A 14,862-nucleotide genomic window follows, 5' to 3' on the forward strand; every position below is an offset into this window, starting at 1 on the left:
TAGGGCGCAGAAAATTTGGATGTTCCGCTATCCTGGCCACTTAAGTTACGTAACTCTGTTGGAAAATGGTGTCTCCAAAAATTTCAAACAAACTTTTCCAGCTAGAACATTTTTTACACAATTGTTACTTAAGATCTGTGCTAGGTCGGACCCCAATCATTTTAGAGGACGTCTATATTTTTAATGATTGTCACTTTCTTTAGCATTTATTACATTCATTTGGAAATCACAGGTGATCCTTGCAATCTGATTGGCTCAGAGTGATGTGATTTATTCACGAATCGCACTATTTTGTGCTCTAAATTGCATCTTTTTTTCAACCAATGAGAAAGTAGCACTTAAACAAAACAACCAATAAGATTTCAAGGATCATTCACAGTAACCAATCAAATTGCAGGAAAACAAAAAACAAATAAAGGCAATATTGTGTGGCAAACTTTGTGCAAGTTTTTTGTTGCCAAAACTTTCTTTTTACAAAGGCAAAAATGGACGAATTTAATTACTTACCGTTTCTTAATGATGATAGTGAGCTCCTTGAGGCTGAAGAAGTACTTTTAGGGGAGTTTCCGACATTCAGTGTCCAGTTTGACGAATATTTTGATAATTTTCCCTCCACATCCGCTCCGGATGCGTGCGATCCCGAGTCCAGCAACAAAGAGACAAATCCAGAGCCAACTCAGAAAGTACAAAATGTAGATTCTACAAGGTTCCCTGAAATCTCAAGCGAAGAAATTGAAGAGCTGAAGGCTGTTGCCGTCAACAAAAATACCTCCCGCTCGACAAAACAGTGGATGAATGTATTCAAAAGTTGGTGCCAGTCTCGTCATCTAGAAAATGTAAACATAGAAACAATGGCGCCGGAAGAGCTTGACAACATCCTGAGCAAGTTCTACGCCGAAGTAAAAAAAAGGGACGGAGATGATTACGAGCCGGAATGCCTTAAAATCATGCAGAGTGCCATTGAAAGCTATTTAAAGGAGAAGAATTATCCGCTGAGCATCGTACGATCGAGGGAGTTTCACAACTCACAAGAAATCCTCCACGCGAAGGCAATTTCTCTGCGACAACAAGGAAAGGGGAAAAGACCAAACAAATCTCAGCCTCTCACTTCGGAGGAAGAGTCTTCCCTCTGGCTAAAAGGACAGCTTGGTGATTTTAACGGAAAAGTCTTGACCAATGTTAACTTCAAAAACTTGACTGAGCAACTTGGATTCAGAGGTCGCCAGGAGCACTATGACGCCTACGTAGAGGACTTCGTTATAAGACAACAAGAAGACGGCAGCGAAGTTGTAGAATTCCGTGAAGGTCCCACTAAAACACGAAGCGGTGGTCTAACAATATCGCGAAGAACAACACCACAAGCTATGTATTCCACCGATGGCGGAAAAACTGATCCAGTGCGCCTTTTCAAGCTTTGGTTATCCAAGCGACCCGACGGAATGAAAGATAAAGGGCCACTGTACCTGAGCGTTATAAATCGTCCCAAATCAAATGATATCTGGTACACCAAAATTATAATGGGCGAAAATACCATCGGCAACATCATGAAATCCATGGCCTCCTGTCTTAAGACGAACAAAAAACTGACCAACCACAGCATGAGAAAAACGTTGGTGTCCAAATTGAAAAAGTCTGGTCAGCCGCGCAACGTTATTTGTGAAATAACAGGCCATGCACGTGAATCTTCGTTGGACGACTACGACGAAATAGACGAGAATCAACGGAAAGAACTGTCTCACATAATTAGCGGATTTAAAGTAGTGCCAAATGAAAACGGTCCCAACGACGTTTCCAATCAAAACAGTACAGCTGCAAAGGCACCAACAATTCAAAACACAGTCCAACAGCCAGTCCTACACCAACGAGCACCACTGGTTCCTATTAATCGCGCTCAACAGCAAGGTCAAAAGCACCAGGCCATGGAATTCCTGAATCCTGATTTTCAGGCTGCTGGTTTTGCAGGATTTCCGCCAAGTTGTCCCTCACAGTTTCAGTACCGCATGGCAGCGTTGACGTGTGCTGGTAATACTGCTGCTTCATCGCAGAATTACACCGGCTGTACTTTCAATTTTTTCTCCCAAGAAAACGCGATGCCTCAGCCACAACCGCAGAAGAAGCGAAGGGCTTATATTATTGAGTCAGACGACGAGGATTAAACTTTGAAGAAGACTATTTTTGCAGCGACAAGATTTTAGAACTGCTTGAACATTTGCACGAATGAAGTTTTTGCGCTCCAATGGGTTTTTTGTAAAGTGACATCTGTCATTTTGTTTTGTTGACATGGCAAGTACATGTAAACGCGTTTCCGGTTCCGCTTTTTACGAACCAGCCTTTTGGACCAATAAATTCCAATAAATGCAGATTTAAAAAAAATGAGTGATTTCAAAATGGATGTAATAAAGTGGTAATTGAACTTCGTGTCGTGCAATTTTGGTCTGAAATCGTACTTGTGATTTCAAATCGAACTCGCGCTGCGCGCTCGTTCGATTTCGAAATCACGCGTATGATTTCAGACCAAATTGCACTCCACTCAGTTCAATTACCATTATTAATTTTACGTAGAAAAGACTTACAATCACTTTATTTAATAATATCTGACTCAGTTTAAACAATACTAAGGGCACTGCATAAAACTATCAAAAATTAGCTTGGAGAAGTTTAGCGGTTTTTCCGAAGGTTTGAATGTTTCCTCAAATTCTTACTTTTTAGTCATGCATTTCCGATTAATACGGGCGTTGGTTTTACTTTCCTAGATGACAAATGCAATCAATAAACTTGACTTTCTAAAGAACGACTCTTTGCAGGTAATTGAAAATTATTGTATAATAATTTTATTTCTCTTTCCATATGGTATTTTTGTAAGTCTCTTACTCAGAAAGCATGAGTACTTTAGAGTGTCATCTGATCAGATAGATGTGATTAGAGAGGGTCTGGACCTACCCTTCCCCGGGATCTGCCACCTAGAGACCTCCTGAAAAGACTAACCCCGATAATGATATATTTCCGAAGACTGAATCCTTGGCTATTTTTGCGGTTCCTTCACTTAGGAAGCTGTTAAGGTTTTCGACGATAATATGAAAGAATACGCCAATCGTACATTAGTTGGCGTTAGAAGTCTGAATAAAACAGTGGAACAAAAGATGGAGGAAGTGCTGACGGCTACTATCTTTTTCGAGGAATTTGCATTAAGATTTGGTCAGTATCACCTCGTCAACAATACAGCACATTTCTCAGTGAACAACCAAAATATAGGTAAGTATTTAGTATCGATAATTTCCCCCTGACATTACGGAGAACATCACGTTGGTGTACAAAACAATGAAATAGCGACCATGTTGGTGTAACAAGATAATCCTTTGGGGACTAAAGTCTCTTCTCAAGTAGAAACTTTTAATTTCTTTGTTCCAAGATATTTGCATAGCTACTGACTACCTGAGTGAAAAAGGTCAATATTTTAAATGTTCTGTGACTTCTAAAAACTTACATTTCGTTGTCTTGCCATTTACAAGTTACACTCCAAAAGCATGTACATGTATAGTGAAGAAGATTGATTAATGGTTTCGACTAGGTCATCACAGTAATGGAAAATAGAATATGAAACCATCGGTAATATTGTGATAAAAACATTCATGACAAATTCTCATTGACAAAGAAGAAATGCAATCTTTAGGAAACAAGACACTCTAAAAAATCGTTAACTCGAGCTTGCTTGGAGATTAGATAAGAAATAGGGGGCGATTGGTTTTTAAGGAGTCTGTGTGCGAGCGTGGAACCTTGTTGGGAAGGGGAAAAAACTCAGTGCTACCTAGCCAGGTTACATAGTAACCATTGATTGCCTTTGTAGAGATGTAAGAAATACCTCATCATGTAAACTTCATAAGGTGTCTAAGGGCTTTTAGACCAATGGATCTGGTATAAACCCACTATCCAGGGGTAGAGGAAATGCGTGACGACACAAGGAACGGTCGCAATCGACGGAGAATGGGCTCAGGCTCACTTGTGGGAGTTCTGGGAAAATTTTGGCTATTGAACCGCCAGCGTGAGCCAGCGAAAAAAGCTAGCTGTACTATATACTGTCTAAAGAATTTCGGGGCAAGAAAAAAAAGGGGCCCTTTACCGTCTTAATTCACTGGAGGACTTCCATATGAAAAGTGAAGGGGCTTAAGCGTTCGTCTGATTTACGTCATAAATTAAAGATTCTGGTGCTCCTTATGGTGTTTATGAATAAACTCTTAACTTTTGCACCCGAATCGCTTTTACTCCCCTGGGGTGGTCATGAGTGAAAAGAGCAAATTATGTAGTTGTAATTGCAGGGTTAAAACTACGGTGAAGGTTTCGAAAAAGGAGTTTAACAGTAAGAATAATTTCAAATGCATAAATTCTCTGCACTTTACTAAAGTTATTGTATAATAGCTTTACAGGTCAGAAAAGGAGTCTACGACAACGGTAGCCAATTTGATCTCTTTGAACCAGAAGGACAAAACTACATCAAAATTCCTTCAGAAGATTTCAGTCGTAACGGTATGCAAGCAAATTCGTTATCCCAGTACTAACTAAAACAGCCGCCGTCCATGTGGGAGAAAACGCTTCACAGCCGATTTCTACTATAACGGCGTCTGTTTCGTCCCGGTGGAGATATTTACTCTTGTGCTACCCGCCATGTTGATATACAAATCCCTTAAACTGATCTTCATACATTTCCTTACAGAATCAGTTCAGTTTTTATTTAACCTTTTTTTATGATTTTGCCCAGATAACTTAAGGAGAAAATTGAGAAAACAGTTTCAACATGTTTAAAGCCGTGCTTTTGCCGTTATCACGTAAGTATGGATCTTTTTTTTTTCAGGTTCAATTTTTCTAGGTGTCATCTATAAAAGACTCCAAAAACTGTTTCTCGTAAACCAAACGAATACAATGGTTGACAAAACAAGGTAAGTACTAGCTAGTCTAACTAGGTTTCGGAACACTTTAGCTAGCTGCAAAATGTTTAATGTCGGGGTCCACTGTCGTACGTTCTTCTTGTTCGAAGAGTTTTAACTGTAGGTTTTTTGAAGTCTTTAAAGAATTGACATGTTTGTGCACATTTTCTGTCCAAACTCTGTTGCAAAGTGAGGTTTTCGTTACGAAAGGACACTATTCTCTACCCTAATCTACATACAAACCAGCATTAAAATGGAATCCGTGTTACAGAATGTTTTTTTAGTCCGCATATTCTCAACCATCAACTTTCAGTGCTACATCATGGCCTAGGGAGAGATACCAGGTCTTAACGTTTTTCGCCTATGGACCTATAATAATCTCTCTTTATGCTATTTAGAAAAAGTGGATTTCTGCAGTGACTTTAATTTTAAGTGTTCTTATTTCCTCTGCTTTTCAGCAAGAGTCTCAACACCATGATCATGTCAGCAACAATTGATCCTCATCCTTCAACGTTGCAGCGAAACGTCACACTTGTGTTCTCGAACGTAATGGTAAGCTTTTCCTAAACTAGAAACTTCCTAGGTTATCTAATTATTCGGATACCTGGATAACTACAGGATAGTTACTGACAATACGTACTGACAGGGCCATTAATTAAATAAATCTTTAAGCCAATACGTATTTTTGCTCTGGACTTACCCTAACAAATTCTCAGACTCGTATAACTCAACAAAACCCCTCTTGTTGGTACTTCATCACATTAACTTCTTCAGTCTTAGAGGAATATCCAGTATTTTAAAACCTGATGCCACTTTTTGACGAGCTAAACTGAGATGTACTGAAAATCATAACAAGGTTCGTTTCATTTTCGATTTTAGAAGGCAACAAGGAAAAGAGAGTGTGTATTTTGGAACTTTTTGGAAGACAGGTAAATTGAACAGCAGGTGTCGACGGCACAATTGTATAAAAGAAAATTTGCCACTTTAGAAAGAGAAAGAAACTGGGACGAGCTAACTTTTAGCAAAGACTTCTGGGACTGTTCTTCAAACAGGGGAAAAAAATTGGCCAATAGCTGACTTGTGCATCTCCAACAACAATCCCAGAAACAATTGCGGGATACATTTCCGCTCCAGTTTTCTTCTCGTTTCTAAACAGGCGCATGCCTATTCGTATCAAACTTTGGATTGGGTTAACAATGACAGGAGTTTTCGGTCCTTTTAAGGTCTTTTTTATTGTTTAAGGCAAAGTGCCTCTCTTATTCGGGAAACAAAGGTTGCGATTACCGATGTGTAGCCAGATCATCGACCGCGAAATTCAAATCTTCGTAAGCCACTGTAGCGTAACAAGTGCCGACTTAGCGGTGAAGTTCACCGAATCTTATAGATCTGGCATATGGCTTAAACATATAATTTGGAGAAGAAGTAGATGGGAAGTCTTAAATGGTTTGATTACTGTGCAAATGCACCTCATCTATTTTAAAGACGGTACACCCAAATACGAAGAAACGGCAAACAATTCAAGTTAAATAGCCCGAGAAAACAGCCTACATTTGGCGACGCTACCACTGGTTTACCCGCCAAATGACGCGTGAGAAACGAGCGCAGAAATTGCATACTGATGACGCGTCACTACCCAGAACTGGGTAGTGCTTCTGATTGGTCGTGCCGCGTGGAAAATTTGATTCAACCAATCAGAAGCGCTACCCAGATCTGGGCAGTGACGCGCGTCATCAGTATGGAATTTCTGTGCTCGTTTCTCAGACGTCATTTTGCGGGGAAACCAGGAAGCGTCGCCAAATATGGGCTGTTTTCTCAGGCCACAAGTTAAATAGAACTAAAAGGATTAAAAGCCCTAGCTGCTAGGTCTGTCGAGAAGCAACCAGTTTGCTGTATACAAGCACGGCCGAGGAATTGAACACGGGATGGCCGAGAAACAAATCCAGCTTTTGCTCGGAGGTGATTTATTTCCGAGTTCTTCTGAAAGCTTGCCAACAGTTGTCCACGCCACCTGCAAAGTTATCTATTCCGCAAATTTTGTCATAGCTGTAGTTACAGCCGTAATTTGATAACGTAGGGCTAGGTAGGACAGGATAAGATGATATGACATGACATGGGATTGTTGTGTTCCACCCTTTAGTTAGCTAGTGAACTGTCTCAGTTAGGAACTAGAAACAAGTATATCGCATAACTCTTTGAAGCTCGAGGAAGGGTGGAAGAGTAATTGAATAAATGGTGTAACTGGGGAGGGCGAATTTTAACAGCGGATCCAATATTGGAAGTTGGAATATCAAAGTACTCCGTCTCCTTTTGGTTGGAGCATTTTCAAACCCAGTCCCGGGCTTTGAAAATGAACCACAAGGTTGAAAGCTGCTTATCAGCTGGAATACAGTTTTATTCTTAGAAATAAAAACGTTGCCTGCTTGTGGTGATGACTTATTTTATTCTTCGTGAAGCCCTGTAGGTTGGTCAGGGCAAGGATGTCATGTCAAATGGTTGAATGACTCCAGGACAGAATGCAGCTGCAATCACTTAACTCACTTTGCAGTTCTAATGCAGTTTGACACAGATTCTGAACTGAAAACTGGCCAGAGCAGTAGACTGCAAAAGGTAGGGCACAGGACAGAAAGAACAAAAGTAAGTTTGTAGGGTCTGGAAAGGAGGGTCCTGAACGTGCATCCCAAACTTTTTACATCGCTATTTCGAATATCATTTTTTTTTTTCAAACTCGCATCCGTGACCAAATTTCAGCTTATCCTTCTTCTCGAGTGGCAGTTACATTCCGTGTCCCGTCAACGTATTCCCAAATTCCGCGCCGTATTTTGCTCACAACGGATCCTATTTCCCGGGAATACCCTTCCAGACACTGAGGAAAGCCTGGCCACTCCATCAGGGTTTACATCCACTACTTTCTAACTACCCGCTTCCCGTCAAATACCGAATCCTATCAACGTTTTCCCAAATCCCGCAGTGTATTTTGTTAAGATCCCGGATCCCGGCAGTATCCTTCCAGACCCTGCGTTTAGGTTGTCTAGTCGATTAATCATGTTGTTATAAAACATGAGTTATTGGGGTCACTCAGGCGGGTTTCGGGGAGCAAAGCTGAGTTCAAGACAAGAGAGAGGGAGGAAAAGAGAAAAATAACGCCTGTAGACAGGTTATTGTTCTCTCTCTTCCAAACGTTCATCTGGCAACCGTTGGTTTCTATTGGCTCCTCCTCTGTCTTGTCTAACGCCTCGTACTGGCGCCTTAAAACCCACCTGAGCACCTCCAATAACGCCTGTTGAGCAGCCTAAGAATAAATAGTTGTGCCTAGGAAATTATCGTTTTATCGTGTAACAGTGGTGTTTTTTTAGCGTGTTTTTGAGGACACTGCATTTGTGAGGTTTAATCTCGTAACCGTAGGGAGGGAGAACATCACTTATGTTTGTCCTGCAAATGTCTAAGTAAAAGGTGAACAGCTGTTATAAAAAAAGGAGGTTATAGCTAGTGCTCAAAATGTTTTTGAGAAGAAATTTTGAGAAAAACTAGCCTGGGTGCCAGCTGCTCGAAAGCAAGTCGGGCTCTTGAGAACAAAATTAGTTTGCATGCATGTAAGGCCGGCATCCATTCATGCAGCTGTCTGGTACGGTTGAGATTAAATGGTTTTCCGGTTGTTTTGTATGTAGAAAGATGAAAAGGTGCTGAATATTCTGACCTACTTGGGTCTTACCCTTTCCTTAGTCGGAATCATAGCGACAATAATCTGCTACGCATTTCTGACGTAAGTACAAGTAACATCTTTTTAAAACATAATCAAATGTTTCATCACGACTCCTTAAGCCTAAATTTTGAACGTTATCCCTTCTAAGTCTTTAATTTTTTCTTATCTTTTCTTACCTCATTATATCTTATCTTAGGTTGTCTTGTCTTGTACTTTATTCTAATGCTTTGTATTGTATTGTATGACATTGCATTGTGGGGTAGTGTATTGTATTGCATTGTATTTTACTGTATTGAATTGAATTGTATTGTATTGTATGATAATTTGTTTTGTATAGAGCGTTTTCATATGTTGTTGATATGACGTAACGGAGACCTTAAAAAAGAAAACAATAAAAAGTATTAAAAGGCGGCCATGATGCTGTTCCAAACCAGTCTTGTGGGAGTTGAAGTCTTTTCTTATGTAAACACTTTCTTTTGTTCCAATAAATTTGCATAGATGCTGGTCACGTCAATGATAGACGCTCTATTGCGTTGCATTGTTATAATACACATTTAGAGATATTCCTTTGTTAGACCCACCTAGAGTGGTTTTGTTGTAGACAATGTAGTTGTTTATCTTTACACAGCGATATTAAAGCACCACTGTCACAAATCCGGATAAGTCTTGTCGCTTCCCTTGGAGTAGGCCAAATAATCTTCCTCGCAGGCATTGGAGCAACTGAAAATAAGGTGAGAACTCGTTTAGGCGCTGGTCATAAATTGACCACACAGAAGAGATCATAATGTACCATAATACTCTTCGTTAGTCACTCCAAAAGTTTGCGTAAGCATTGTTTTCAGTTTCCGTCGTGGGGCCATTTTAACTCCCAAGGGAAACTGAAGACAATGCTTATGCAAAATTTTGGAGTGACCAACAAGAAGTATTATGGTATGTTATGGCATTTTCTGTAGTGGTCAATTCGTCACTTAAGCAACGAGAAGTGAATTAGGCCGAGTTAACTTTCGCAAAGACTTGGGACTGTTACTAGTAACAGGGAAGAAAACGCCAATATCTGACCAGCGCGTTCCCAGTAATTATAAGGGACTTTAAGATCCAACAACGCGACCACAACGAGTGCGTCATAGAAAACAATAGGTTTAAAAAGCAAAACAACAATTTTGCACGTGCATCACTCTTTTTTTACATTTCTCTTGCCGTTTTTGCACGACTACGACGTGAAAATGCGTAATTTCGTGTTTTATCGTAGAACATAAACAAGCAACGGCGACATTTTATTTCTCTTTCTGAACTTGGATATGGTCCCTTGGAATTCACTTTCATCCAGGACGGTTCGCCTACATTTGACAAAGTAAGCGGGTAGGAATAATCGCGATAAAGACTGAAAGAACGCAAATTTACTTTTTAGGAGACGTTCTCGTTGCCGTGGGCGTCGTTGGATCTTTAAGTCCCCATTAAGGATCCCAGAAATAATTCCGGGAAGCATATCTGCTCCACTTTCCCTCTCGTTTCTAAGGGCCTGTTTACATGGAGGTTGGGGATCCCAGGTAGGTGAGGTAACCTGTTATGGTGGGGTAACCTAACTGTCCATAAAATTTCTCATATGGTCATCCCACCTATCTTGTAAGAGCGATCAAATCAATATGAGAGATTGTATGTACAGGCGGGTTTCTCCACCAAAGCGGGTTACCTCACCTATTTGGGGTCCCCCACCTCCATGTAAAAAGGCCCTAGAGTGGCAAATTCAGTCCACATACTGTACTTTAAATGTCTGACGTTTTAATTTTGTGGATTCCATCTACTATTACTGAAATGGAAACATAGGGCACGATGGGATGTTAAAAATTACCCGGGGTCAATGTAATAGAACTTTTACAAGTGTATTTTACAAGTGTAGCTATTGTTTTCAGACTCGAAAACAATAATGGCTACGCTTGTTAATTACAGTTGTAAAAGTTTTGTTGCATTGAACCCTGGTCAATATAAGTATTGAAGCTTTCCGGGGTGTTTTCCTAGAATTTTTCGTCCTGGAAGCTAAAGGTACAAGGTGATAACATTGTCCTTCCAGTATGCGAGTTTTGACTATATGTTGTACTTTTCAGGGCGTCTGTGTAACAGCAGCAGCCCTGATTCAATATTTCCTTATGGCGGCTTTCTGTTGGATGTTAATAGAGGGAATTTATCTTTACTTGTTTGTTGTCAAAGTTTACAACGTTAGCAGCAAGATGAAAATTTGTCACGGAATTTCATGGGGTAAGTGTAAAGGGATAAATTTGCATTTTAATTTCTCAAATTTTGGGCAAAGACGAGGATGAAACTAGTGTAGGACGAAAGACTGAATGTAACGGCGAAAAAAGGAACACAATAGCGTCAACGTTTCAATTAAATTTTATCGAAGAAGCCAAATTGGCAGACCCAAATTTCAAATTTTGTTTCTGATAAATCCCTGAATGTTAATGAATGTTAATGTTAATGTTAATGTTATCGATGTTTCACCTTATAGTTGGCGACAATTACCCTCGCGAATACTTCAGCGCGTGTTTGAAGTTTCATGCTTGTTATTCAGTGTATGTAGAGTGTTGTTCGCACTTTTGAGTTTATGCGTTAAACCCGAATTAATAATTTGAATGTTCACGCAAATTTTATAATTGCACTCCTCCCGCCACACCTTTTATTTCAGGCTTTCCCGCGGCAATGGTCACTTTATCGCTCAGTGTTGCTGCCGGAATGGACGGAATCACAAGTTTTGTTAGCGATGAATTGTAAGAACTGAACTGCTGAAAAGTAGAATACGTAAAGATACATCGTTTTCGTTTACCTATAAGAGTGAACTACCCATACCCTTTCTCGCATATACACCATTTGCCCTTCGTTACGGGGAAATAAATTTTTATTAGTATAGGCAATGGCATGATTTGTTGTGATATTTGGCATAAATACCACGAGTGATATTTGGAAATTGTTGTACGTTATTTCACGAGCCGTTAGGAGAGTGAAATTTGAGACCTCTTTAAAATATCACGAGTGGTATTTTTGCCAAATATTACGTACAAATCATGCTATTATTTGTTTATACTACTACCCCCAAAAGGTTTGTAATTTTCACATGTAGGTATTTCAAGTTAAGCTGAAATACCACTACTCTAGTATAAGCCAATCAAATTGCAGAAATTTCTCATGTAGTAGTATAAATGTGTAAATATTATTGATTTTAATAAATTTATATCAATAGTTTCGCCAAGAGAGCAAACATTTAATTTTGTAGCATAGTCATTAAGGATTTTTTCATAAATAAGGCCAATTTCTATGGCAGTTTATCGAAAACAGTATTCTTTAGTGCGAATGAAGCTTCATTTTCCTTGGGTGAATGTTCGTATATGAGAATAGATATATCAGTTAACGTTTGTCCTTTTCATTTCCAACACGCACACACACTGGAAGATTTTATAATTTATTTTGTTTTGCTTTAGCTGCTGGATTTCTTCTTCTAACGGATTGATCTGGATATTCATCTCGTTTGTTCTTGCAATTGAGATCGTAAGTTCAGTCAGTAATTTTTTTTTTAATCTGATAAAAAAAAAGAGACACACAAAAACGCACTAAAAGAAAAACAAAGAAAATGGTTTAAAGGATTTGTTTTAACGACAAAGATTACCTCAGTCACCATCACGTGGGCAGTGTTGTGATATTCTAATTTAAGTTTTATATTTTCTGAACTCTGTTATTTTTTCCAGATAAACTTGTTGATTTTGGTGAGAGTTATAAGAGAAATGACAAGAATGGAACAAACAAAGGACAACCAAGGAGAACAGATAAGGTCTCACTGATTTTATTGCTTGTTTTAACAGCCATGTTTAAGTACATGTAATATACTGTATTTGTTACGCGCCCGGCTTGAATTAAGCAAAGATTCCTTTTGAGAGCAAAACATTGTTTGGTCATTAAGTGGTCATGTCATTACATTATCACTACTGAAACTGCTCTATTGTGTTCCCTTCGTTTTTAATTGACAACACAATGACTTAACTGCAACAACACCATCGTCATTCCACTGATAACGGGCTAGGCTAAAAAAGTTGGGACGTTGGAAACAACAATTCGTCTGTTTATTTTCGACATTTATGTATATTTAATTGAATATCTTATTTATTTTGCAGGCTTGGAATCAGAGCTTGCGTGGTGCTAATTCCCTTACTTGGAGTCACGTGGTTATTCGGCGCATTATCGTCAACGCACAAAGCATTCGCCTACATTTTTGTTATCTTCAATTCCACTCAGGTGAGATGCGCGCCCCCTCCTTTGCGGACCTATTTTTTAGCTTAAAAAGTAAACACTTAATCACAAATCAAAGTCAAGAAATTAAAAGAAGATATGGCAAAGCTCGAAATTATTTCACTGAAGATGGCCAAGGATTATATAAGTACATTTTTTGGAAAACTTTGGTGACAGTCTTTCTTATTTTCCTACCCGCAGGGATTTTCCATCTTTCTTCTTCACTGTGTGAGAAATAGTGAGGTAAGGACAAAATGTTAAATGATTGCAAATTTTATCATCTCGTGTTGCCGAATTATAAGTTAAGCAATGTTTTTAGTAACTTGAGTCCAAACACAGAACCAAAATCACAAGGAATTTACGATCAAACCCCTCGATTACGAACACCTGTTTATTACGGAAAGTTCTCATGACCTAAAAACACCAATAGCACCAGAGACAGTTGATAGCGGAACCTCCGCGCGCGGGTGGCGGAGCCCCCATTGCTATAGAAAATGGAAACCTTTCGATCGATACGAGAAAATTTGGTTATGACGTCAGCGTACATCCGTTCGTCCAAACTTCCTTACGGACTTGGCAGGGAGCGATCTTTTGAATTAATTCTCTTTGATTATTCTGCAGATCAGAGAGAGGTTCAAAAGAAGAATACGCGTGATATTTCCAGCTGCCAGCAATGGAACTACAAGCGTTAAAAGACACTCTGACCTCCATGGCAGCAGCAGCGGAATCCTTTCCCTGCGAAAAATTGAAGTTATGCCCATAAGTACTGAGAGCCTAGTGAAATCACCATGATTGTAGTGTATATCTCCATCACAGCTTAAGCAGAAAACTCAGTTTGTTACCAAGATATGCGAACCAGCAAAGAAAGGAAAGGAGTACTCTGTAGGCTTAACTCCCAATAAATATGTTCACTACCACAGCGACAGGCCGTGGACCACAATCTTATCTTTTTTTATAATCGTTTTAGTAGCAACACGGCTAAAATAAACCATTTGGAACTAGCCGTAATTATGTTATGTATAAGTTTTCAGCAGAGAATTTGGAAATAGCCGTATGTTATGTACATGTATAAGTTTTATTCTTTTCTTCTAAAGTGAACACACCCTTTGTTTAAAGTACCCACACTAGAATTCAAGCATGGTGCCAGTACGCGAGTACAAGGTGGGGACTTGTTGTATTGTACTCAAAGTGTGAACACCTCACTGTTTTGTGCCGGTACCTAGGCACTGGTTCCTGGGCGGCAGGCGTGGGAGGCTCCTTTTAAGTTATAAATCCGAACTTTGAAAAAAGTTATGAAACGTTACCAAAGAAAGGCAATTTTAATTGCTGCGCTTTTCAAAAACACGCGAACTCTGAATTTCAAAAGCCAACTGACGTTTGCGTGCTGCCGTCAATCCTCTTAACGGACCTCTTAGGGAACAGAACTTTACTTAAACGGGTTCAATAGGTCAAAGTTTGTGATCTGTGATTGGTGGATTTCGATCCGTTTTGTGTGTGTCTGTGTTTTAAGGTTTGTTGCTTGTGATTTTTATTTATTTATTATTTTTGCCACACACAATGAATTACAAGCAGAATAAAAACGATAATAAATAGGTTAATTAACATTAAATTTAAAATTTGTTCATTACTCGGGAGGAGTGACTGTGGCGGGAAAATCTCCGAGAAGCCGAGCTAATGAGGAATAGAGATTTCCCTACATGTGACCGTAATTATGATTGAAAAACACAATTGTGTGCAAAGGCGGCTTTTGAACTTTAGAGTTTGCGTGTTTGTGAAAAGCGCAGTAAAGAAATGATTTAGACCCTGAAAACAAGAAATGCTTAGACTGCAAACTCTGATCTGAATGCATGAATCGAAATTCTCAGTACATTTCAAGATGGTGGCCGATATAAAAATAATTATGACGTCACAGGTCCCCAACAGCTCCAAATTCAATTATAACTACATGTTTGTTACCTTGGAGAGTCCACC

General features: G+C 39.3%; 2 protein-coding genes across 2 annotated transcripts; both read left to right on the forward strand.

The window, feature by feature from the left end:
- The first annotated feature begins 791 nt into the window (after positions 1–791).
- On the forward strand, positions 792–2,307 carry LOC140946166 (uncharacterized protein KIAA1958-like). Its single transcript, XM_073395248.1, has one exon. The coding sequence runs from the start codon at positions 792–794 to the stop codon at positions 2,154–2,156; it is 1,365 nt and encodes a 454-aa protein (XP_073251349.1). The 3' UTR covers positions 2,157–2,307.
- Positions 2,308–5,381: 3,074 nt separating this feature from the next.
- LOC140946289 (adhesion G protein-coupled receptor L4-like) lies at positions 5,382–14,342 on the forward strand. The gene is made up of 12 exons (XM_073395380.1): positions 5,382–5,471; positions 5,799–5,848; positions 7,373–7,526; positions 8,585–8,679; positions 9,248–9,350; positions 10,722–10,872; positions 11,300–11,381; positions 12,090–12,156; positions 12,354–12,436; positions 12,777–12,897; positions 13,093–13,134; positions 13,513–14,342. Exons 1-12 carry the CDS (start codon positions 5,394–5,396, stop codon positions 13,681–13,683), a joined length of 1,197 nt encoding a protein of 398 aa, XP_073251481.1. The 5' UTR covers positions 5,382–5,393; the 3' UTR covers positions 13,684–14,342.
- The last annotated feature ends 520 nt before the right edge of the window (positions 14,343–14,862 follow it).

Source organism: Porites lutea, chromosome 8, assembly GCF_958299795.1.
Source record: "Porites lutea chromosome 8, jaPorLute2.1, whole genome shotgun sequence".
NCBI lineage: Eukaryota > Metazoa > Cnidaria > Anthozoa > Scleractinia > Poritidae > Porites > Porites lutea.

Coding starts and splice junctions, on each gene's coding strand:
- LOC140946166 (XM_073395248.1), top strand. CDS start 792: ATGAATGTATTCAAAAGTTGGTGCCAGTCTCGTCATCTAGAAAATGTA.
- LOC140946289 (XM_073395380.1), top strand. CDS start 5,394: ATGATCATGTCAGCAACAATTGATCCTCATCCTTCAACGTTGCAGCGA. Junction 9,351..10,721: donor TTGGAGCAACTGAAAATAAG/GTGAGAACTCGT, acceptor TGTACTTTTCAG/GGCGTCTGTGTAACAGCAGC. Junction 12,898..13,092: donor TTATCTTCAATTCCACTCAG/GTGAGATGCGCG, acceptor TCCTACCCGCAG/GGATTTTCCATCTTTCTTCT.